General features: G+C 42.6%; 1 protein-coding gene across 18 annotated transcripts in view; it reads right to left on the bottom strand.

The window, feature by feature from the left end:
• Positions 1–2,342: 2,342 nt before the first annotated feature.
• Positions 2,343–25,194, bottom strand: part of Pus10 (pseudouridylate synthase 10) — a 74,286-nt gene continuing 51,434 nt past the window's right edge. For 7 of the 18 annotated variants that reach the window (XR_003949523.1, XM_006514865.4, XM_006514862.4 and 4 more), the window contains exons 10-18: positions 23,938–24,023; positions 22,894–23,019; positions 17,601–17,657; positions 16,567–16,643; positions 16,415–16,470; positions 14,998–15,115; positions 9,645–9,787; positions 6,145–6,283; positions 2,343–3,898 (exon numbers count right to left, since the gene is read on the bottom strand). Coding sequence is in view for 13 of the 18 variants with exons in the window: in XM_006514865.4 (XP_006514928.2) it covers positions 3,860–3,898; positions 6,145–6,283; positions 9,645–9,787; positions 14,998–15,115; positions 16,415–16,470; positions 16,567–16,643; positions 17,601–17,657; positions 22,894–23,019; positions 23,938–24,023 (841 nt within the window). In the remaining 5 variants the exon portion in view is untranslated. Of the gene's footprint in view, positions 3,899–6,144; positions 6,284–9,644; positions 9,788–14,997; positions 15,116–16,414; positions 16,471–16,566; positions 17,658–22,893; positions 23,020–23,937; positions 24,024–25,194 lie in introns of all 18 variants that reach the window. The other 11 variants (XR_003949522.1, NM_028956.4, NM_001033654.2 and 8 more) reach the window with 5 other exon arrangements.

The raw sequence follows: 25,194 nt of genomic DNA, 5'->3' as shown, positions 1-25,194 counted from the left end.
CAAACTGGAGCTGAGCATAGCCCACTAAATAACTGGGCTGAAGCTGTGCAACCGCTTCATGAAGCTTAGCATACACCGACTACAAAGCAGGAGGGCTCGGTCATGAAGCCAGTGACAGACAAACTGATGGACAACCTCAGCGATGTCTTCCGACTAGATAATGGTGGTCTGTCAGAGCTCACTTCCTGGTATGGTGGGTGGCCTGTGATTTACAAGATGTCTTCTAGGAATTATGCACTATGTATGTATTTGAAATGGTGAGGTGGTGCTGACTCAGCACCTCTGTGGGAAAGTTCCTTTGTACTTTTTAGTTAAGTTTTGAATCATTTTGAAAGGAAAAAAAAATTAAGATATGAAAGTAATTCTTTTTTCATAATAATAAAACACAGATTCTGCCAGCTAGTTTTTATGTTAACTTTATACAGGCTAGGCTATCTGGGAAGAGGGAATCTTGCTTACTGATTGATGTGGGAGGGCCCGGCCCACTGTGGTTAGAGCCACATGGTCAGGGCTCATGGCCCTGGATGCTATGCAAGAGCAGACTGAGCAAGCCATATAGAGCAAGCCAGTGAGTAGCACTGCTCCGTGCCTTCTGCTTGAGTTCCTGCCCTGACTTCTGTCAGTGATGGAAGTGTAAGAGAAATAAACCCTTTCTTCCTCATGTCCATTTTAAAACCAGTCAGAAAAGCTTACATCTGGACTGGGGGTTGTGGCTCCTGAGTATAATCCAGACACTTTGAGAGGCAGAGGAAGGAGAATCATAAATTCAAGTCTAGTCCAAGCTACAAAGTGAAACCCTCTCTCTTGTGGCCTCCCTCACAAAGCTACTTCACTCAGTTCCTTCTCAAGTGGAGATTTAAAAATAAGACTCAGGAGTAGAAATAGTAGATGAGCTGGCTGATGAGGACTGCTGAGACATAACCTTCTCAACAACATCACTTGACTGTAGCAATCATGACCTCATGGTAACTGAAGATGCTTGAGTGGGTAGGGAGAGATCACGGGGCTCTGTGTCTCCCCAAGAACTACTAGCTGTTGATAGATGCTTGAAGAGGCATCATCTTAAATGTTGCTTCTGTTTGCGAGTTCACTAATGTTTTACATCCCTGCCCACAAAGGTAGTTAATACTGTAAGACCCCCGAAGCTGGGCCTCTGCTCAAGTCCCGGGATGAGCTGGCCAGCACCCCAGTGTCCTGAGAGAAAACCACACCTGATGCAAACTGCAAGAGCCATGCAGGGCAGGGGAGTTCAACCCAGAGCGGTGACAGTAGGGGGCTTTTAACAGCTAGCTGAGGAATTGGGAGGAGTTGGGGAGAGAGTTCTCTTCAGCATGTCCTTGGTGAAATTTACAAGGCGGGAGTGGGGAGTGAGTTCTTTCTGAATTTTTATCTCCGTGTCCTCGGCACTGGAACGCAGGCATCTCTGGTTGTAAAGTATAGAAACAAAAAGGCTTTTTGCTGGCTATAGAGAACAACGAGCTTCTTTCTGGCTGTATTTTTAGAGATCAGGGAAAACAAGCTTGGGGGACGTCCAGGGGCTTTACCTTCCAGGGAGAAACGCTCTAAGTTGGGGGTCTCACAATACCAGTGGGTCACAAAACAAAGGCATTACAGTACGAAGAGGTCTTGTAGGGAGGCCTTTTGTTGGGGGTGTTGGGGGATAAAGTAGGGGTCAATGTGCTAGTACAGGCCATGAATCCCAAGTGCCTTGGAGGAAGGCAGAAACTTGTGAGCTCTAGGACAACCAGGACTACAGAGAGAAACCCTGTCTTGGAAACAATACAGAAAAAGGACTGGGTAAGTGTGACCACTGTGTTATATTCATGTATGAGACTGGCAAAAATAAATTTAAAAACAAAGAATACAGCCCCAAGTGAAAGAGAATGCTTGTTGTCTTTTAGGAAATAGAAATTTAACTTGTTAAGTTACTTCATCTAACTTGCAAAGGTAACCAGTTATCTTACTAGGAAGATTCTCCTTTATCAAGTCTTTTTTTCCTTGCTTTCTCTCGCTCTCCAGAGTTGGGTGGTTTTTTCCCTTCTGAAAATAAGCTACAGCTTATATCTGCAACACAGATAAGAAGAGAGAGCTCATTCTGCAGATGACATAAACATTGCTTCTAAGTTAAACAAAGCATAGAGAAGAGGATACACTGTAAGCCAAGTGACACAAACCCACAAGACTTCCTAGCCCTGTGTCCTCACTCCCAAAGACATTGTCTATAGCTACTGTTTACCTTTCAACAGGAAATAATTCAAGGAATGCTTTGTTGGAAGTTCCTGACCTTCATGTTTTGGGTCCAGTACATTCAAAACTGAGCTAAAAAAAAAACAATGCTCAAAGACTTTTCCCAAATTATTTAATCTTTTAGCAAAATTTCATCAGAAGCTGAGAAACATTACATAGAAGTCTTTAACTTTTCACTTTTCATCAGTTAGTTTCTGTTATCTCCTTTTCAATTTTCTGACAATGAAAAACCCTTTGCTATTATTCACACATGATGAAACAAGGTTTCAAAGGAGCAGGCTGCCCTTTCATCGCAATCAAAAACATCTTCCTGATATAATACATCTTTCAGAGTCAGTATGAATTGTGTGCAAAGATGAGAAACGTGAATAATCAAATGCTATTCAAATCAATGCATCAAAAAAAGTCAAGAAGTTGCACTAGCTGATGAAAATTTTACTTAAGTCAAAATTTTATTGAGCTTCCCTTCTGGTATTTTTGATGATTAATTCTTCTGGTTCAATATGTTTAAGATTTCTCTTCACCATGCCATTACAATTGACAATTATGAGATCATATAAGACATACCATTAGCCATTTCTTGGGGGCGTCACTTGATATCCAAGTTCCAGAAGCCAACCTCCTGGCTTTGTAAGCCTAACTGTCCTTCTTAGGACACTGTCACCCACAGGAGATGCAGGTGCTCCTGACAAGGGTTTTTAGAAAGGCTCCTGGAGACACAACATCAGCTCCAGACCTGTTATAAGAGTAACTAGGTGTGTCATTTAACTTTTGTTTCCTTGTTTATGTAATCAGATGTTAGATAGACCACTTGAAATTAGAAAACATTTGAAATTGGAAAATAATTGAAACACCAAAATATGTTTGTATTTGTTTAGCATTATCGAATTTTCAAATTTGTAACTCTGGGACAAAAGTTACTGAAGGCACTTGTTTCTCTTTACATAAAAGACAAAAGAGGTAGGCAGTGTCTAGAGTACGCCTCCAGGGGTAAGGTGTCACTTGCTTTGCAGGAGACACATACTGACAATTTTCGATTGTCAAAATAGTCACTTGAGGTCATAAGGACTATGACAAATTGTTCCTTAAAGTACTTCTATTGATAATAGAAGCTTGTTTGAGAGTAACTGGAAAATATTAGAATCAGATTTACATTTGACATATTGGAATATTATAGGACACTCTTCTACATGAGTCTAGTTGTAACATTTATTCAGATGATCTGAAAGCTTTAGCAAGTTACTTTGAAGGTATCATCCCCTGCAGGAGATTATGCTAGAAGTCCCAGCTCTCCTGACTGACAGGGCCTCCCATTACATCTCTCTCTAAGTAACAGACTTTAGAAGGAAAATGGTTTCATTCCTTCTATTTTGGTTTTGTGGTCATGAGACAGGGAATGAGAAAACATAAGACATTCTTAGAACAACACAACACAACACAAAATATGCGTACAAATAGATCCTGAGATGTTACAGTGAACTTTAGGAACAGATCAACATGATCCAAGTGGTTTTGAAGACACCGTTATGGTGGGTAAACAGTCATTTTCCAGGATATGCTGCCTGTATGTCCACATCATGCCAGGAAAGCCTTTTGTGTTCACACGTGGGAGCTAGTCATCCAGAGCAGGCGGCCAGTCAACATCTACAGACTAAAAGGAGGAAACAAATCAGTACAACAGGAATTCGGGCAAGCATTTCTGGGGCAGTTTTACCGTAATGCAAGAGAATTACATTTGCTAAGAGCAGCAACACTGAGGGCCATTTCTGAACTAACGAAGATACAATTACTATTAGACCTCTCTACTCCTAAGAGAAGAAACTGAAAAACTGTAATGTCAGTTATGAGTAAAGTAGAAACAAATTCAAAGTTGGGTAGCCACACTATTTTTCCTCAGAAGTCTCAACAACGGTTGCTCTGACTGTCCTTCATTCTACCACCCTCCTATTTAACACAGCAAAACTGTAGGGCCACATGCTGAGAAATGTGTTTTTAGGTGACTCCATCACTGGGCAAATACCATGGTGTACTACAGTACAATGTCAACAGGTGACACTTAATGGAATCACTGTTGGCCAGAATGGCACATGGCTCAAGCAGTGTGTGATTAAATGTAAGGCAGATGAATACAGAAAATTAGCAGAACCAGAAAAGCACCAAGTATCTTCTGATCTCAGAATTCTTCAAGCCAGGTGTCATGAAATGTGCCTGAAATCTTTTTAAAATATTTATTTATTATTATACATAAGTACACTGTAGCTGTCTTCAGACACCAGAAGAGGGCATCAGATCTTATTACAGGTGGTTGTGAGCCACCATGTGGTTGCTGGGATTTGAACTCAGGACCTTTGGAAGAGCAGTCAGTGCTCTTATCTGCTGAGCCATCTCGCCAGCCCATGTGCCTGGAATCTTAGCACTTCAGAGATAGAGGCAGGAGGATCGAGTTCACAGCCTACCTGGGCTCCATAAGACCCTGTCCCACAACATAAAAATAAAGAAATAAATCATATTACTTTCCACTGCAACTCACCCTCACTGTGTTCTTGTAGATTATAGTCACAGCAAGCAATCTATTCCGGCCCACACAATCACATTCCAGACACACCAAAACACACAGACTCACATTCTGGGCAGGCCAAACACGCCCTATCTTGGTTTCTCTGTGGGACCTTAAGATAAAGCTTTGCTAGGTGCAGTGGTGAACATCTGTACTCACAGCACCGGGGAGCCTGAACCACAAGGCAAATTCCAAGCCAGCTTGGGCCACATTAAGACCAAACAAAAGCAAAAGCTTGATTTGGTTTACTGAAACTCATGCATTCGTTAGCCCATGGGTGACTTCACACTCCAGATTCCCTAACAGCAAAAAAACAAAAAAACCACTGCACAGGTACACACAGCAAAAAGTTTTCATAAATCCCAAGATGTGTATGTATATATATGTATGTATGTATGTATGCATGTATGCATGTATGTGTGTGTATGTGTTTGTGCATGCTCATTCATACATACATGTCCCCATGCCAAAACACATGAAATGAGGGTGGAGTCTCTACTTCTACCACGTGGATTCCAGGGACTGAATTTAGTGGAACCTTGGCAGCAACTGCCATTACTGAGATGAGCCCAGCCCTAAAATCCACCATCCAACTCAATTTTTGAGAGCAGCTATCTCTAAATTGCCCTGGCTGTCCTGGAACTGTGTAGACCAGGGTGGTCTTGAGCTCAGAGATCTACCAGCCTCTGCTTCTCAAGTGCTGGGATTAGAGATGTGCACCCCCCCACACACACACACAACCCCCACCCTACCCAGCTCTAAAATTCTGTATTACACATAACCCTAGCATTCAGAAGGATGTGTGAGGCACAGTTACAACTTTATTTCTTTCTTTTCTTTAAGGGTTTAACCTGATGCCATAGGTAAATCAGTTAACAACAGTACCTAATATCAATTAGTAACTTAGCTACATAATCTACAAGTATCGCAAATGGGATCCTGGTTTGTTATTTGTTTTAATAAAATTCCAGAGCTAATTCTTTCCAGTATAGAGAAATGCTAGAGAAATGCTCAATGGTTAAGAGTATCGGCTGCTCCTTCAGAGTACTTGCATGCCATCCCCAGCACCCACATGGTGGCTTGTGACCATCTATAACTCTGGTTCTAGGGGACCCAGCACTTCCTTCTCAACTCTGGGAGCACCAGGAATACATGTGGTGTACAGACACATGCAGACAAAATACTCACAGACAAAAAGAAAATAAATCTAAGACACAAAACACCCTTCATATAAAAAATACCCATGAAGACAGGTGGTGCTACTTGGTTTGTTGTCAGAAGACCTAATGTATCTGCGTGTGACTTACAGGTAGTGTGCATTTCCCCATAAAATACTTTACCTCCACATCCAGCTCAAGAATGTCTGCAGTCACGTTCATCAAAGAGCCAAGGTTTGGTTTGGTTCTCCCAAAGTCTCCATGTACAAATTCTTTAATGTAGCTAGGTCTCTTTAAGGAAAAGATTATGCAATACCAACTACTTTGGCAAGTAGAAGGGAAAATAAATAGAATTTAAAAATGTTACAAAAGAGAGGTCATTTCTAAACTCTGACTTGAGATGTGTATTAAAAAGTAAGCTATGGCAAACTGGTTCCCACCAGCCTGGATGCCAACATACAACCAGACCTATTTACATCAACCTACCAAAGGCCATGGCTTTGATTTGTTTGAGTCAAGGTGTCATGTAGCCCAGACTACGGAAACTTGATCTCAATCCTCCTGCTTCCACCTTCCAAGTGAGGAATTGGAAACACTGGCAACGTCACCCCAAGCCCCAAGCTTTGGGTTTTTCCTAATTAGCACATCTTAAAATGCCAAAGTTTGAGTATACATTAAGCTAGCTATATAATTACATTATTGTTTGTTTTTGAGACAGCATCTCACCGTGTAGACCTAGCCTGGAGCTCACTATATAGACCAGGCTGACCTCAACATCACAGAGATTTGCCTACCTCTGCCTCCTTAGTGCTCGGGGTTAAAGGCTCATGCCACCATGCCAAATCCAATACTTTACTTTTTAAACTTGTGTGTGTGTGTGTGTGTGTGTTATCTAGTCCCATCTGTCAATAATGGTAACTGGTATCTACCAAGTGATGTTTCCACAGGGCCACACAGTAAGTATCCTCAGTGAGGGGTAACCCTGGAATATATTAGGATTAAGATGGAAGAGAAAATTAAGTAATATTTTTTAGCTTTTTCTTTTTTTAGACCAAAACTTTTTTCTAACCTTGAACTCACAGAGATTGGACTGCTTCTGCCTCTAGAGTGTTGGGATTAAAGGCTCACACCACCACCACCTGTCTAAAAAATAATAATGCTTATTATTTATGATACATGTGTGTCTTTTGAGTATATGGAATTTATGTATGGGTGGTGTTACAGGCCAGAAAAGGGAATGGGAGCCCCAGCCCCACGCTGGAGTTACAGGCAGTATATGTTTGTTTTGCTTTCTGTTTCTTCTGTGTTTACACTTCTGGGTGTTTTGCCTTGGAACCACTGAGTAGTTGAGGCTGTCTTGAGCTTACAGCAGCCCTGAGTGCTAGGGTTACAGTGCAGACCATCAGAGCCTGTCTAAGTTCTTTTGGGGGGCTGTTTTCTTCACATAGGTCTATCCATTATGAAGGCAATGGTTAAATCTGGAAGTTGATATTAAGATTAGCATTCTATAGGACTCTACTGTAGCCTGAACTCTATCTGAAAAGTACACCTTTTCTCTATGGTTCACTAAAAAAAACAGGAACCAAAAAGCAGCATTATGCTGCCTTAGTGAGAGCACAGTGGAGTAGGAAGCAGTCGATAGTGTTTGTACAGGAAGATGGCGGCATCCTCCAGGGAGCTGAGAAGCAGCAGCACAGGCTGCCTTACTTCTCCTCCTCCACTGTCTGTTTTCCTCAAACAATTACCTAGGAACGTTTCTTCCTTAATTCCTAATTTCTCTTCAATTGCCATTCTTTTTCTCCAGTTTTCTTCAGAGAAAGCTAGTAACAATAAAGAAAGCAGCAGACCAAAAAGCTCCAGAAAAAGCAGTTGAAAGGTCTGGCCCTTGTTCCTGCTGGAGGCGCTGAGCCACCAGACTAACAGTGCAAATGGGCTCAGTGCAGCAAGACCCGCACACTTCAAAGGAAGCACCACGAGGTAGCTAGACGCTCACCTGGTTTTCTGGGCTAACATAGTAAGTGCATGTGTGTAGCTGTTTCCATAAATGTCCTAACAGGCTTGAAAAGGTCTGAGTTTCTCCAAAGACACAGCATTTCTTCTTGGTATGTAAAACTAAAGACAGGAATTGTTTTACTTTGCTTTTATAATCTGAGGTAGGCTGTGAAGCTCAGTGGTACGATATATACTTATTATTATGAATGAGCCCTGGGCTCAATCCCCAATACCAAAGTGAAAATAAATTTTAAATTGGTATTTATTTTAATTCCATCTACAATAGCCAAATGTGCTCCAGACAATAAAGATAAAACACGCTGCTCACCACAGTCTACACAAACCACCCTGGATTCAAACTACAAGACTTAAAAGCTATTTGGAGTAGATAAGTTCTTCCTCCAGTGCAGCTGGGTCAATCCAGCCACTCTAGGGTAATACAGAGGAAGAGGGAAGGAGTGTGTGAGAAGGAGAGGCACGCTACTTATAGCAGTACAGGGATGAGAGCTTCTGGTGGCTAGCCCAGACTCCTCCCAGGTTGGAGGTTTGTGTTGTATACAGAACAGGCATCATACCAGTTAGAAGACATTTATCATTTCATGCTACTGGATCTCTCTCTCCTCTCTCTTCCTCCACCCCCCTTCATACATACCAAAACCAGGCATGGTGAGACATGCCCGTTATCCCAGCACTTGGAAGGCAGAGGCAGAATCTTGAGACCAGGGACAGTCTAGGATTCACAGTGAGACATAGTCTTGTAAGAGAGTAAATATTAAACTAAGCCTAAAAAACTGATATACTCCAACTAACAACTCAGTTCTGACCCCAGTACCACAAGTCAGAATACATTATACACAAATACCAGCTTTGACATGTAGCTTTTTAGAACTCCAAGTACCAATCTTTTCTACTTAAAACATAGTCAATAGTTGAAACACTAACACCAAAATATTATTGTTTAAGTAAGCAATATGTAGTGTTTCTTTTCCTTTTTCTCACAAGGCCAGTATATTAGCTATGATCAATATGTCAGGAAGTACTGGATACAACCATGTGTCTGTCTGTATTTCTGTTGTATTTCTGAGAGGCAGAAACAGAATATAGCTTAAGCTTCTATAATGAGCCTGCCTAGGCAACACCGTGAGAGCTTGTCTCAACTTTAAAGAAAGTAAAATGCCATGGTCTCCTTCTATCACCTGTCTAACCAGTTGGGCAAACCCTGGAAGACTTAGAGGACCAAATAGGGTTATGAACATGTGACTTGTAAAACATGTAAGGACAAGAAATGAATCAAAAGTACTTCCTAAGTATATATCATATGTTACACAATGGTGAGACACTGAAACACAACCGTAGACATTAAATTGATGGCTACTTTATGGTTTAAAACTCTGCATTGAACAACAAATAGGAAAACAGACATCAAACAAAAATATTGATTCTACTCCAAAATATTGAATTAATACACTCAAGTCCATTTCAAAATATCCCAGACCACCTGAGGTGGCACAGGCCTGTAATCCCGGCACTTGAGAGGTAGAGGCAGGAAGATCAGGAGTTCAGGACGAGCCTGGAAAAGAACACATTTCAAACAAACAAAACCTCCCAGATCAACTGGTCCATTAACTATCCTGCAGCATTAACTATCCTGATCCCATTCTGGTTAGGCCTCTGCAGAGGCAGAAGGATACGTTCCAGCTTGGGTCTTCAAATGCAGACGAAAATGATGCTCATCCAGGTAGTGTGTCTTCATAGAGTGAATGGCCCGAGTTCTCACAGCCAAAGGCCTTCGGTGAAGGACTCGGAGAGGTGTTTTCTGGTCAATCTTTAAGTCCTAGAGGAAGACACGATGCAATTGCAGAGTCAGACCTGAGTGCTGCCTTTGCCTCCTGAAGCTCACCACAGCAGTTCCCACGGGCTTTTGTTTTGTTTCTTTTTTTGGAGTAGGTGGGAATGGCTAATATCAGAACCAGCTATATCTCCTTAGGCTCTAACTCAATGGGACTTCTCATAGCCTAGTTCCTAATTACTTCTTTTCTGAATATTACTACTACCCACACTATAAGAGGGGGGCTCAGAAGGGAATGACAGTGAGGGCGCTCCTGCCTGGAAACTTAACAGATCAGTCAGGATTCTGGCATAGGACTTTGCTAGAAGATACCATTGTTCAGCTTTGTCTTCTAATGCCACACAGAGGAATCTGGGCTGGAGGAGAAGTGGCAGGGACACAATGGGACCTGAGTGTCACCTGTGCGTACGGGAAGTGTGCACATCTTACGGACAGTATACTATTTTGTGGTTTGTTGTACAACAGACGGTATCTGGAAAGGTGCATCACCGTTTATCAAAATGTTTCAGCTCAGAAGCGTAACTTAAGTCTGTACAGTGACTCACACTCTTCCAGTACTTCTTAGCCCAGACTAACAAATATAATATCTGCATATACCTTAGCAATATCTGCATATACCTTAGCAATATCTGCATATACCTTAGCAATATCTGCATATACCTTAGCAATATCTGCATATACCTTAGCAATATCTGCATATACCTTAGCAATATCTGCATATACCTTAGCAATATCTGCATATACCTTAGCAATATCTGCATATACCTTAGCAATATCTGCATATACCTTAGCAATATCTGCATATACCTTAGCAATTCAGATGGTTTTCAGCAATACAGGGTGCTTTTCCTTATAATTACATCAAATTAGAGATTTCCCCTCATGTTAGATGATATAAATTAAGAAATAGGGATTCATACTCTAAAAGATCAACTACTTTAAGCTTTTAAAAATAGGTTTTAGGCAAACTAGAAAAGTCAGTTCTTAAGAACTCTGAATTCTGTGCAGTCTCTTGCTGTAACAGCTCCTCCTGACTTGCATGACCGTGTGCAGCCACTGCTCTGCTAAGAAAGAAAAGTCTACATTCCCTTCCAGACACCACAGACAAGAGCAAGTTCCAACAAAGACCACGCTTGAAGGGCATGGAGATCCACAACAGCAACGTCAACAGCCCCTCCCCATGATTCTGATGATTATAATTTTTATGAGATGAGTTGTCTCTAAGAGGCTTGACTTTTCTCTAGCCAAAAAGACAAATATGCTCAAGACTGAACTGTGTGAGTAGTTATAATGATGGATAGAGGAATATTAAAAAAACAGAAACAGCCAGCCTTTAAGTTAGCTAATACTGTCTGGCATGGTGGCACATCCTTTAATCCCAGCACTCTAGAGGTAGACACAGATGGATCTTGGTGAGTTTGAGGCCAACCTGGTCTTATATTATGACAGCCAGAGCTGCACAGTGAGTCCCTGTCTAAAAATAATAACAAAAATTAATAATAAATAGCTAGTGAGAGCTCTTCTCTCCCTGCTTGTTACTCCCCTCAGGACTGATTGAGAGGCCAGTCACCAGAGCCACTCTCAACACAGCATCATCAGCTCTCAGGCCATGTGTCCTTGGTTTGCTTTTCAGTCCACAAAAGGAAACCATTACACCCACCTTAACACTGGCCTCCCACACACAGACTCCCACCCCCACCACACACACACACACACACACACACACACACACACACACACACACACACACACACACACACACTGTTTCTTCCTTAGACAAAGGATGACCTTTAAAAGGAGGAGAGCAGCAGTGAACCTACAGTGGCCCTTTTCTCAGAACAGAGAACTAAGTCAGCTTTATTGTTATAGCAATGGGAATTCTCTAAGATGATAAAAGTGTTGCTAGAAACCACCTGACCCACAGTGTACCTGGGAGTGGCCTCTGACTTCTGCCTCTATAAAATCACCTTTCTGTGTTATTTTTCTAACTAGACCTATGGTAACCCCCCAAATATGCCTTGTTTTGTTTTGTTTTTGCAGTGCTGGGAATCACACCCAGGGCCTTGCACCAGGCAGACACCCCATCACTGAGCTACACCCCCAGCCCCTGAATCTGTTTTTACTGGATTTATTTTTCATTGAGCCTCAATGTCAGCCCCTAAACCTATTGTTTGCAAGATATTTTTTTTTAGCAACATTCTAAATAATTCCTACATCTATGATTTTGATGGGTTTTTGGGTTGTTTGTTTGTTTGTTCTGTTTTGTTTTCCTTATAGACAGGAACTGACTATAGACCAGGCTGGCCCCAAACTCAGAGATCCGTCTGCCTCTGACTCCTGAGTGCTGGGATTAAAGATGTGTACCATTACACCCAACTGATTTATAAATCTATGAAGGAATATATGATTTACAGAGTATTGAATCTGTATTCTTAAAGGTATGTCTGTGTTATATCTCCTCATCTGTGGTTGGAGATAGGGCTTATTTGGTACAGTGCTTCACGGCACCAGTGATGTGTTTATTAAAAGATAAAGAGCTATAAGAATATGTTCTATGGGGTGTGGTGAGGTGTGGGGGAAGGGGGCTCCTCAGCAGGCCCATGCTGAGGCATCCCTTCCCCCTGAGGGACCAGCCACACGATGGTATAGTATAGAATAGTGTTTGTTTAGGGCATGGGGAGGGGAGTTAAGACGGTAGTAGAGGCAGAGAAAGGCAGAGAGGGAGAGCAGAGAAGTGGAGGCCTGCCATGGCCATGTGGAGAGAATGGGGAGGGGAATGGGAGGGAGGAGGAGCAAGGGAACAAGAGGCAAGAGAGAGGCAAGAGTAAGAGGAGGGGGCAAGTAGTCCCTTTTATTGTGGGTCAGGCCTATCTGGCTGTTGCCAGGTAACTGTGGGGTGGAGCTTAGACAGAATGCTAACAGTGCTTGCACAGCATGTGTGATGCCCCTGGGTTCACTCTCTAGCACAGTATAAAAACCAGGCATTTGTGTGACCCAGCACTCAGGTGGACTCAGGGAAAGGAGAAGTTCAACAACATCCTTGGCCACACTGTGAGCTCAGTCTGGGCTACTCGTGATAGCCTCATTACACATCAATAACTTCAACTCAAACCCAAACAAACGAACAAAAACCCCAATGTTTTTAAAGGCCCTAGGCAGCAGGGGCAAAGCACAAGGCCTGTGGAGGGACCAGGTGTCCCTGGGTGGACAAACAATGTAGGCTTTCCCTGTAGCCTTCAAGGCCGCTGCTCCTCATGAGTCAGATTCAGGCAGTTTATGTCCAGATGAACTCTAGCCCAGGTTAAATGAATACATAACTCTGCTTCTGGTCTTGGTTTTTTTTGTTTTTGTTTTTTTGAGACAGGGTTTCTCTGTATAGTCCTGGCTGTCCTGGAACTCACTCTGTAGACCAAGCTGGCCTCGAACTCAGAAATCCGCCTGCCTCTGCCTCCCGAGTGCTGGGATTAAAGGCCAAGATGCTTGTTATCCAACCAGAGACTTTGGCTTGTTTGCTTGGTCTCCTCAGCCCAGGTTGGTCCTGAACTCACACCCTTTATGTGCTGTGTCACTTCATCCAGCCAATGTCATTTCCTTCCCAGTTTGATACTGTTGAGTCAGGAAGCTACCTGTCATGCCCACCCTTACACAGGAGTCATGTTGCCTTCCATGTCTGAAATGCCTTCCATCTCTGCTTCAATATGCAGCTCCTCCCTCCCCACGAGACTCACTGTCCGCTTTAATGGTTTAAGGGAACAGCGTGACTCTGCCCTGGAGGTGGAGCAGCATTCCAAATGATTCTTGGTCATCTCTAGTTTTTTCAACCATCTGTTCAGATCCTTTATCCTTTTTCTTTTTTAATCTATTGGGTACCTTACTCTGCATGACTAACGATAAATCCTATTTTTGGAAACTTTTGCCATATTGTTTTCTCCATAGCTGTGTGTGTGTGTGCACGCGCGCTCACGCACTCAGCATATTTGGGTGTGCTGGAATCACAAGGCCTCCCTCTAGGTGTTCTTACAGCTTTCCCCTTAGCATTTAGGACAACACTTTTCCTATGTTAATAACAACCACTTTAAATAATTTGGTTCTTTTAGGTAGGGCCTAGCTGGATAGCTGATGCTGGCTTATACCTGTGACCTCCTGCCTTGATCTTCTGGACCACCATACCCAGCTTTTACCACATGATTCTAAAGATCTCAGGAGTAAAACTCTATTATACAGATAAACTCTCTGCATGTGTGTGTGTTTGTATACATATATTTGTATATGAAACAAATGTCATTCATTTAGTAGCTCATCTAGATTGCTACAAAATACTGCCCATTTAAATAATATCAGATAACTGTGCTCATTTATGCTAATTCAGACCTTGCATTGAAATTTCCACTCTCTTCCCTCCCTCCTCCCTTCCCCTTCCCCCACCCTACATGTATAGGATAGAAGGCCCTTGGGGGTCCTGCTCTGTTAGTTTTCACCTCACTCCTCTCAGATGGGTTCTCTCACTGAACTTGGAGCTAGGCTGGCAGTCAGCAAGTGTCGGCAATCCTCCTGCCTCTGCCTCCCACAGCTCTGGGGTTTTAAACATACATGGCCATGGCTGGCTTTAACGCAAGGGCTGAGATCCACTGTCAGGTTCTTATGCTTGCACTGTAAAAGTACTCTTAGCCACTGTGAGATACCTTGCTGGTCCTTCCCAGCGCCATGCTTCCAGAATGCACATGCCTCACACAGTTCCTGCATGTACTCATTCATATGTGATTTTAGGACCAATGTCTAGTAACACATTTTGTTTTATATTTAAATTTTATAGATAGCCAAATATAGTAGCATTACTGAGTATTTTCTATGTAGTTGGTACCACTTGAAATGCATTGTATAACTAATTTATTTTTTCTAAATTAATTTTACAGATGAAAGCATACAGAGGTTAAGGAATTTGTCCAGAGTTACATAATTAAGAATGTACCTAGGAGGGGCTGGAGAGATGGCTCAGGGGTTAAAAGCAACGCTGACTCCAAAGAGTTAGACCACCATCCCATCACTGGGCAGTGAGTGGGAAAGCCAGGTGCTGAACATAGGTCACGCTGACCCAAAAGCCCAAGCCCTATGGTGTGCTGGGAATAAACTAGAAGACAATGAGCTTTTTCATATGCAGAAGAAAAGAAAAACAAGCAAAGAACTGCATGTTGTACCTTTAAGTCGTCCAGGAACCCAATGTCCTTCTTCTGGATAGCTCTATTCGTCCATATCAAGGCACTGTAGGTCTTAGTCTTTTCTTCCTCACCTTCCTTCATATGCCCTATTGCCTCCCTAAACAAAACAACAAAAGAACTTTTGTGTCAACACATACAATACTCCATATCTCCCTATCATACTGCACCAGGTGGGTGTGTAGGCTCCCCTTATCTCTTTGCCTGTTGTCAACCTCAGACCAAAGGTATTACATTCAAAAACTTGAAATGGGGCAATCGGTGCTTAACTATTTTTTATTGTATACTGCTATAATTGTCCTGTTTTATTATTAGCTATTATTCTTTTATGCTTTACTTTTTAAACCATTTATTTTTATTTTACATGTATGTGTGAGTGTTTGCATGTAGGTATGCCACATGAATGCCTGGTGTCCTATGAGGCCAGAAAAGGGAGTCAGATCCCCTGCAGCTGGAGTTACAGGTAAGTAGTTGTGAGTTACTTTGTGTGTGTGTGTGTGTGTGTGTGTGTGTGTGCACGCGAGTGTGTGTGCTGGGAACTGAACCCAGGTCCTTGGCAAGGGCAGCAAGTGCTCTCTCTGCTTCTGACTTGTGCTCAATTTTTTTAAATCAACCCTTTTCATCAATTGTGTACAGGAAAAACACACTATTTATAGACTCAGTAATATCTATAGTCTCAGGTGTTCAAACAAGTCTTGGAACTTCCAAGTATCAGAAGGGATGATTTCACATTGTGTTTTTCTATAGATATACAAATAGTATCTACTACTACTACCCTTTTTGTTTTTTAACGTAAGAGTATTATATAACCCAGGCTGGCCTCAAATTCACTACTTGGCTAAGGATAGCCCTGAATTCAAACCTTCCTGCCTTAACTTAGCAGTTAGTAGAATTACAGGTCTATATTACCACTAGCTACCTCTCTGCTTTGTAAAAAACACTACTACAACCATCTGCATGTGGTCTTTGATTGATACATACTTTCATTTCTATTGCTGATGTGATATCTAGAAGTGGAACAGCTAGGTCATATGATCATTGTATGTTTGAGCTTAGGAGAGACTGTCGAAGTGGCCACACTTTCAACCCTAGCAACACACAAGGCAGTTCCTCTATGTCTTTGCCAGCACTTGATACTTTCATTTTTTGGTGACAGCCATCCTCCTGGGTGTGGCTTGAACTTGCACAGCCCTTGTGCAAGATGCTAGGCATTGTTTCATGTTCATAGACTACTCATACATCCTCCTTTGAGAAAGGTCTACTTAATCATTTTCCCATTTAATTGGGTTGCTAGATTTTTATTTTCCTTAATAACGCTATGTAATTCCCTTACAAACATATGATCTTTGGAAACTTTTGAAAGAATACTTTTTGAACTCTCTAGCACATCCATCCTTACCTGGTGACAAGCTGCAAGTCACGGACTTGGATTTTGTCAGATGATTTATTAATTGTCTGCAGTATCGGAGAAAGAAAAACAATTACCGACTCAGTCCCGCTCAGTCGGAGCTCTGCACAAACACAGGCCTGGCGGAGCCGTGCAGCCCTTACCTGCTGGAGCTCCTTCATTTCTTGTGAGGTGAAATGCACTCGATGAGGATTCAGAAGTTCAACTGCAAAGGGCCTTCCTGGCAGCGCACACCCCGGCAGGAAACAGAAGCGTGATGACAGTTACCACCGGGCAAACGCGGGAGGTGTGAGAAGCAGGCTGAGCTCCAGGACTGAGAGCTTAGTGCAGTGTAGGGGTCTGAGATATACGAGTATGAGAGTAATAGGGCTTCTGGGGGCTGGAGCAAGGAGGCTGCTAAACCCATCCAGGCAGTGTGTAAAAAGGACTGCCTTCCCCAGAGGGCCTCACATAGGCTTGTGCTAATTACAAAACAAGACTTCAATAGCCACTAATTAAGTTGGACACACTGATGGAACTATCATCATAGAGAGCACTGCTCAGACACACCGAGGTGAGATCCATTCTCCCAGCCACTCTTCTAGTGACCCAGAACAACTGTGATCCTGTGAGGAGAAGGAACTGCAAATGTCTAACAGTTCAAAACGATGTCTCATCATCTTTCTTATAACTCAACAAGATAAAATAGGAAAGAAATGAAAGCTGCAACAGTTATTTTTAAATAAAGACAGATATTTTGAAAACTGGTCATCCCTGAGAGAGAGAGAGAGAGAGAGAGAGAGAGAGAGAGAGAGAGAGAGTGAGTGTGTGTATTTCTCTCTAAAGTTTGAGACAGGTTTTCTTTAGGTAGCCCTGACTGTCCTCCAACTAGATCTGCCTGCCTCTGTCTCCCAAGTGCTGGGATTAAAATTGCGCACCTGAGAAGTTCTTAAACGGAGTAACTAATAACTTGGAGGGAAAAAAATTACCTTCTTAAGGCACACACAATCATTACAACTTGCAGGCTTCCAGTAAGGAAGTCTCCAAGGAAATGACTGTTCAGACAAACACAGCAGTTTGCCAAGGCAGCTGCATGATGCACAAAGGTCCCCCATCTGTAGAACCTAGTCTTCCCTTGGCTTTAAGTGGCTGCAGTAAGCAAATGGGTTCTAACCAAGTGGTGCTGATGCCATCTTACCATTTCCTAATGTTCTCACGTCTACGTCTTCTCGTCCCGAGGATGAGAAATTAAAACCTGTAATAGAAAAAGATGAGAATCACAGAAGCTCTGCAATTCTTTATTCCAACCTGTGGTAGAACTCATCCCAGCAATCCATAGGAGGTAACCTCAAGGGCTAATGACCACCTCATCTCTAATCTCAATCTTGGCTAAAATAGACATAGTAATAATAAATACTACTCATCATATGCCACAAGCTGGGGTAAAAATATACACACATCACTTAATTCTTATTATAACTTCATGAAACATTAAATAAATGGACATTAAGCTTTGTAGATTTAGGCAATATTCCCAGTGTCAAACAATCCAATGGCAGAGCTACATATTTCTGATGTCAAAGCCAGAGTTTAGCTAGCATCTGTACCCCATCTCATGGAAAGCCAAAGCTGGGAGGAAGGCCCCACCTCCCTGGCCACTGGCTCTTGGCAAAAACTTTGTCTTTTTTCTTTCAAGTAAGCAACCCAACAAGAGCAATCATGCTGAAATTAAACTCTATGGAAAGAAATTGAGAAAAAGGTCTGACCTTTAAATAGCAAATTAATTATATAACAAACCCACCATGGAGCCATGTTCAAACCAATGCACAATCCAAGATGAACTTATCATCACAGACCAAACACTAAAAATGTCAAACAGGGAAGACAGTTTTACACCTCTACATAACAAAGCTCATAGATACGGATCAAATAGAAGACTTCACCTCCACAGCAGCCATTACTCCAGACACTTTAACCAGTGGTCATGGGTGTTCATTTTCCTTCTGAGGAAGGTGAAGCAGACAGGTCATGCCAAAAGTCACATCAGATTAACAAATGCAGATCTGGTAGTAAGACTGGTGGATCCGGCATACTGACACTTGAACCAATTAACCACCAGGTCATACTGGAACCAACAAGGCAGAAGCAGAAGATTGGATGGAGGACTGAGAGGGGCTGGGAGGCACTGGGAGCCCTGAGCTGTCTCTACACTGATGAACAAACATGGGAGACCATCAGAGTCCAGCCTCACAAAGGCACTGCTGCGTCCCCCCAGGACGTCTGCTGTGGCAATGCACTGTGCTTGATGTCACAGAGACAAAGGTAAACCAGGTGGACTCGTCCACACCCTCAGAGAGTTGCCACTGATGGAAAGTACGATGTGACACAGGGTAGACACAGGGTAGGAAACAAATGTAAGACCATCCCTGCACACACATTCCTACAAGCACAGTTCCATGGTCTTCTCCATGTTCTATTTACTGTTGTATTACATGTGTATATGTCTGTGTGAGATGCTGTGGGTACAGGCATGCGCCACAGTGTTCCTGTGGAAGTCAGAGGACAGAGTTAGCTCTCTCCTTGAACCAAGGGAGCTGTGGACCAGACTCAGACCATCAGTCTCAGCACGCATGCCTGCAGCCACTGAGTCATGCAACCAGCTCCCTTTAGAAAAGGTTTCAAACTTAAAATCTAAGAAAACAGATTGAATCCTAGATAGAACCTGGAAGTCATTTATGGAGAAAACCTCAAGACTGTCTTAAGTGTGTGATGAGGAGCAGCTGGGGGAAAGGCTTTCGTACGAGAGAATACATGCTTAAAATGGACTTTTCTAAACTTGAATTATGCCTTGCCTTGTCTCCTCTAATTCTACATGTGTTTAAGGCATCTCCTCAAAGGAAAGGTCATGTCAAAAGCAAAATGAAGAGCAAGGATTATCACGGCTCACTAAGTGGTAGTCCAGCTATGTGGTGGCTTTCAGACTCAGGCCAGATGGCTGAAGGCTTGAAGACCCCAGGAAGCCAAGACACAGGGCATAGACCACAGGGAATTGGTCCAACAACCATTTTATTCAGCAAATAAGGTAGTAAATGTAGTAATAGGGAAAAACTTCCTCGATTCATTGACTTTGAGAATGTGTCAACACTTAATACTTATTACCTACAGAATTAGCAGGTACATAACAGCATGGGCTAGTTCAAAGCAACTGAGAGACAAGTTTGTCTGCCCTCATTAAAAGACAGATGGCTGTGTATGAAGCAAGGCTGCTCCATCCAACACTGGTTTGTTGCATACACTGTCAAACTCAAGGAAATAACCGTTAAAGCTCATTTTCCCAGAGCCCTCAGATATGAACCACTGATCAGAAGTTACAATTCACCTAGCTGAGAAATAATGGCTGGCAAATGATGGTTATCAATCAGGGATTCTGAACAAGCTTATAACTGCCCACCACTACCACACACACAGGAGTCAGTCAGCATCCAGGTCCAGACAACTGAGCTCGTATCAATTTTTCAGTGAATACACTGAACATACAATTTAGTTTTGTTTATATGTTTGTTTTTGTTTGTTTGATTTTTGAGACAGGGATCGTGTACCCCTGGTTGTCTTGGAACTCGCTATGTAGATTAGACTGGCCTTGAACTCACAGACATCCACCTGTCTCTGCCTCCCAGAGCACTGGGATTAACTGTCACCATCACCCAGCCTGTTTTTGTCTTTTTTTTTTTTTTTGAGGTTTTTGTTGTTTTTGAGACTGGGTCCCACTGGCTGTCCTGGAACCCATAGAGATCAGACTGGCTCTGCTTCCTGAGTGCTGTGCTGAAAGTTATGTGCCACCATGCCTGGCCTGTTTTTTATTTGTTCCTTGAGACAGAGTCTCAGAGACCTCAGACTGGCCTCAAACTCATTATTTAGCAAGGATGACCTTAACCTTCTAGGTCTCCTTGGTCTCTAGGACTCCTAGGACACCTTCCAAGTACCAGGCCTGCACCACCATGTCCAACTGAGAATCAATCCCAGGCACAAGTGAACTATATCCTCAGCCTCACGGCTCTGTCTATGTTCAGTTAGGGTACAGTGTTTTCCCTCTTCAAGTGGAAAATGACCAAAAAAAAAAAAAAAAATTACCTTTATGAAAGCCTGAAAGGGGAGTTTCAAAGCCTCCAGCAACCCTGGAACCCTGAAGAAACTAGGGGTTTCTTTGGGACCTAAGTAGTCCAAACTGAAGATTCCAGAATAGAAAGGAAGCCAGGCAGCCCCCCCCCCCAACAATGTGAGCAAGACTTCTTTACTTTTTTCTTTTTGATGCAATGCCATGAACCAAAGTCAGACCTCAGTGCACACTGAGTGATGCCATCAGCTCAAGCTGAGCTTATTTTCAAGTCTTCATAACCCATATCTTGTGAAAAAATAGCAGTTTATAAATATTAAGTAAAAGTTCATAGCAATGCCACAAAGGTGTTTTCCTAAGTCTTCTAGGTCACTTTTCTCCATTCAGAAATGATGCCTGGCAGCTAGGAAGACAGCTAAGCCACGCTAAGTGCTCCCTGTAGAAGCATGAGGACTCTAGCTCGCAGACCCAGCAGCCATGTTAGCACCAGGAGCCCTAGCTGGAGAGATGGCTTTGTGGTAAGAGCACTTGCTGCTCTGAGCAGGACTTGAGTTTGGTTCCTAGCACCCACATAAGATAGCTCACAAACACCTAGAACTCCAGCTCCAGAAGACCCAATGCTCCTAAACCTGTGGGCACACACCCCACATATATACACATATACATAATTTAAAAAGGCTTTAAAGCAGTGAAGGGTGACAACATGCATCTCTAACCCTGGTGCTTGGTGGGTGCGCTGAACATGAGCAGACCCCTGGAGCTCACTGGCTAGCCTGGCTAGCCACCCTGGTGAGCTCCAGGTTCAGTGCCACTTTGTCTCATAAAGTAAGGTGGAAAGCAACTGTGGAAGAAATCTAGATGTGCTGGCCGATTGTGTGTCAACTTGACACAAGCTAGAGTCACCAGAGAAGATGGAGCCTCAGTTGAGAAAATGTCTCTGTGAGATCCAGCTGTAAGGCATTTTTCTCAATTAGTGATCAATACGGGAGGGCCCAGTCCCCCAACTGTGGGTGATGCCATCCCTGGGCTGGTGGTCCTAGGTTCTGTAAGAAAGCAGGCTGAGTAAACCATGTGAAACAAGCCAGTAAGCAACACCTTCCATGGCCTCTGCATCAGCTCCTGCCTCCAGGTTTCAGCCCAACTTGATTCGTGTCCTGCCTTCCTCTGATGGTGGCCTATGATCCAAATAAACCCTTTCCTCCCTAACTTGCTTTTTGGTCATGGTATTTTCATCACAGCAATAGGAACCCTACCAAGACAACAGCCAACACTGACCACTGGCCTCTACATGCGCATCCATACGCGCACATACAAACAGAAGAAAACAATGTATATAAACCTTTAGAAGGTGTGGGGTACAAGAGAGACGGCTTAGCAGTTAGGAATGTGCACTGCTCTTGCAGAGGACCTAAGTCCAGTTCTCAGCACCTATATGATCAACTCACAGCCCTCTAACTGCAGCTCCAGGGGATCCAGTACCATTTAACACTCAGGTGTAAGTGCCAATACATAAGAGTAAAAATTATAAAAGTAAAAAACAAAAGGGAGCTTACTCATATGACAGACAATAAATCATGAGAGATGTGGTCTAAAGCACCTGTTCCTAACAAGTCAAGGGCTGGATGGGACGGCCACTGCTCCACTAGACCTCCGCCTGACTTTAGAGTATGTTCCTAGGTGTTTCTCAGAGAGAAAGGCAGTGCCTAGCTGATCCATGAGAGGCCCCACTCCAAAGCCTGGCATTGCCTACTGCTTGAAGTTGTTTTTTACAGTTGTTTTTACAACTTTCCTTTTTATCTATTCCTACTATTTAAAATCACAAGACTTGAAGCTGCCTTTGACTTGCAGGCCTGTTGAGACAAGGAAAACATAAGCTTTCCCAGATCTGACTCATCCCACAAACCTGGCTCATTAATACCTAGGAAATGAAAACAAAATGCACTCCATAAAACCTCTGTAAACTGTTGCTCTTGGTCTTTTTCTCCAGTCCTGAACCTTCCTCCCAAGTTACTCTGTAGGTTAAGGCGCTAAGTACTCCTGAACAAGCACTGGACATGAGAGGTGAAACTTCTTCATGTTTCCCCAAAGAAGTTTGCCAAGATTAGCGATTAGTGCATTTGTCTAAAGCAGTCTTGGTTGTTTGGGTTTCCCAGGAGAGAGCAGTCACTGAGAAAGGACAGCTATCCTTGGCTCTGAACTAGAATCCAGCATGGGCTGGAAGCCCTGTGAACATGAACAGTGGCTGTTCAAGGGAAGCCTGGAGACAAGGAGCTCGGGCAGGCATAACTAACCAAATGGAGACATTTTCCTGGAGCCTTCAAGGCATCTTTGTGAGTGACAATGTATTTAACATTAACATGAGCATCTTAATACTTACTCTCTGCTCTGAATACTGCCAGAAGATGATCTGAAATTAATTCTTCCACCGAAGATTCCATTTTCCTTTCTCCATCAATTATCCAAGGAGTTTGTGGTAGATTCCTGGAGTATTTATTATATCTGCCTGCCAAAGAAGTATCAGGTAGTTGAATGGAAGGCTGTGATTAATGTATGAGGATTAAAAAGGGAAGTAACAACTATTTAGTAAGTTTGCTATTCTGAATGCTAGGATATAAAAGGAGGCCCAGGCCTTAACTAAGAAACAGTCTAACTTGGGAAGCCATCACATAAACATGGAGATAATTAAGTAAGATTTAAAGTAACAATAGAATAGTTAGCTTAGAAACAGAGAGACAGTGTATCAAATGACTGAAATAATTTACTAATGTGATTCACTGACTGAAAGAGTTACATGATACTATGAAACATAATGATCATAAAAAGACTGCCTTCCCAGATAACTGGCAATCATTTAAATACCATGGTCACTGTTGATGATGTATTACAGAGAATTAATTTTGTGAAAATTTTAAGAACTTCTAAGTTAAAAAAAAAACAAAACTCCCCAACCTCCTAACAAATTGTGACTCACTGCCTTATGAATAAGCTATAAAAAAAAAAAAAAGCAGCCACCAGAGGCAATCAAAAGTAAAAAAGCAATTTCATTTAAGCTTTTAGCTTTTATTTATTTATTTTTATTTATTTATTTATTTTTGCTTTTAGGTTTTATTATAAAGCAACTATAACTTTTGAAACAAAGCAAAAAACCTGTTTGCTATATACCAATTAGGAAAGTCAATACATTTTCTTTTTCTCTACATAAAGCTAAGTGTTTAGACACAGGCAGGATAGTGAAGTTAGTTTTGTTAAGTTTGTTTTCCATGTTCCTAACTGCCCTCTGCCTTCCTAGTTTTCTCTTGCATAGCTTCTCTTGCTTAGTCTCAGGCCTCTCTATATCGATAAGACCAGAATGGAGGAGTAGACAGTGGACATGTTCAGGAAGGAGGCTCACAGGGTGTGTCTATTCAGATGAAATACTCACCAGCGACAAAAACAGCACCATGAGTGCACTCAACTTCAAGGACAGTGCATACAGTCTTCGGTGAGTTTGGAGGACAAGGAAATTGCCTGAAAAACAAAATAAATTTTATGAACTCTAATACTTGAGACACAAGTCAACAAAACTGAGCTGCTTCAGCCTGGACTAAGAAACTTAGAACTCAAGGAGGGCACCTCTCCCTACCTTAGAGTTTTGGAGCAAAAAGGGTTCTTCAGGCCTCTACTACTTTTCAAATTTTACTGTCTTGTTTTAAAGATGAAAAGATATATTTATTTTTATGTACATGGATATTTTTCCTGGATGTGTGTGTGTGAACCACATGTGTGGAATGCCTGTGAAGGCCAGAAATGGTTGCTGGATCCTAGAATGAACAGCCAGCATGCTAAATCTCAGAGGCATCTTCCAGTCCCCATGTCTGCTTATGTTGCGAAAGGGCTTCAAAAGGTTGGTCTGGAACTCACTGTGTTGCACAGTTTGGCCATAATCCATTTGACCTAGGCTCCTGAGGACTAGATAACAGGCATAAGCTATGATTTCAGCTACTGAATACCGCTTCTTTTTAAGATTTTAAATCTTAAGATTTAAGATTTTTACTACTGCTGGGCGGTGGTGGTGCACACCTTTTATCCCGGCACTTGGGAGGCAGAGGCAGGCAGATTTCTGAGTTCGAGGCCAGCCTGGTCTCCAAGTGAGTTCCAGGACAGCGAGGGCTATACAGAGAAATCCTGTCTCGAAAAACCAAAAAAGATTTTTACTACTTTATGTGTATAACTCTTTTGCCTGCATGTACATCTATGTACCCCATGTGTGCCCGGTGTCTGAGGAGGCAGTGAACTCCATATGGATGCTGAAAATCAAACCCGTGTCCTTAACAAGTGCTCTTAACTACTGAGACAACACTCCATCCCTTCGAACACACAGCAGTGGCACCAAGCAAATTAGGGCTTTTATGTTGCCCTACACAGTCAGGGGATCTTATCTTCCCCAGTGGTAATTTCTAACAGCCTGTAGATTTCTGGGGAAAACCCACATATACAATGCAGAAGCCCCTCCAGGCTCTTCAACCATTTTGTTCTATCTGGTCACTTGCTGCTGGCTTGAATAAACCTCCATTGCTTGGGTAAAGCTGTCTGTGGTGGGTAAGTGTTACCACTTGTATGTGTGGGGGTGGGGGGGGGGCGTCTGCCCTACCTGTGGGGAGTCCTCCTCCACTTTCCCTCCTTCTTCCTTCTCATTTCA

Source organism: Mus musculus, chromosome 11 (genome assembly GCF_000001635.26).
Source record: "Mus musculus strain C57BL/6J chromosome 11, GRCm38.p6 C57BL/6J".
In the NCBI taxonomy this organism is placed as follows: domain Eukaryota; kingdom Metazoa; phylum Chordata; class Mammalia; order Rodentia; family Muridae; genus Mus; species Mus musculus.
The sequence above is the reverse complement of the archived record's forward strand: the minus strand, read 5'-3'. Positions and strand labels throughout refer to the sequence as shown.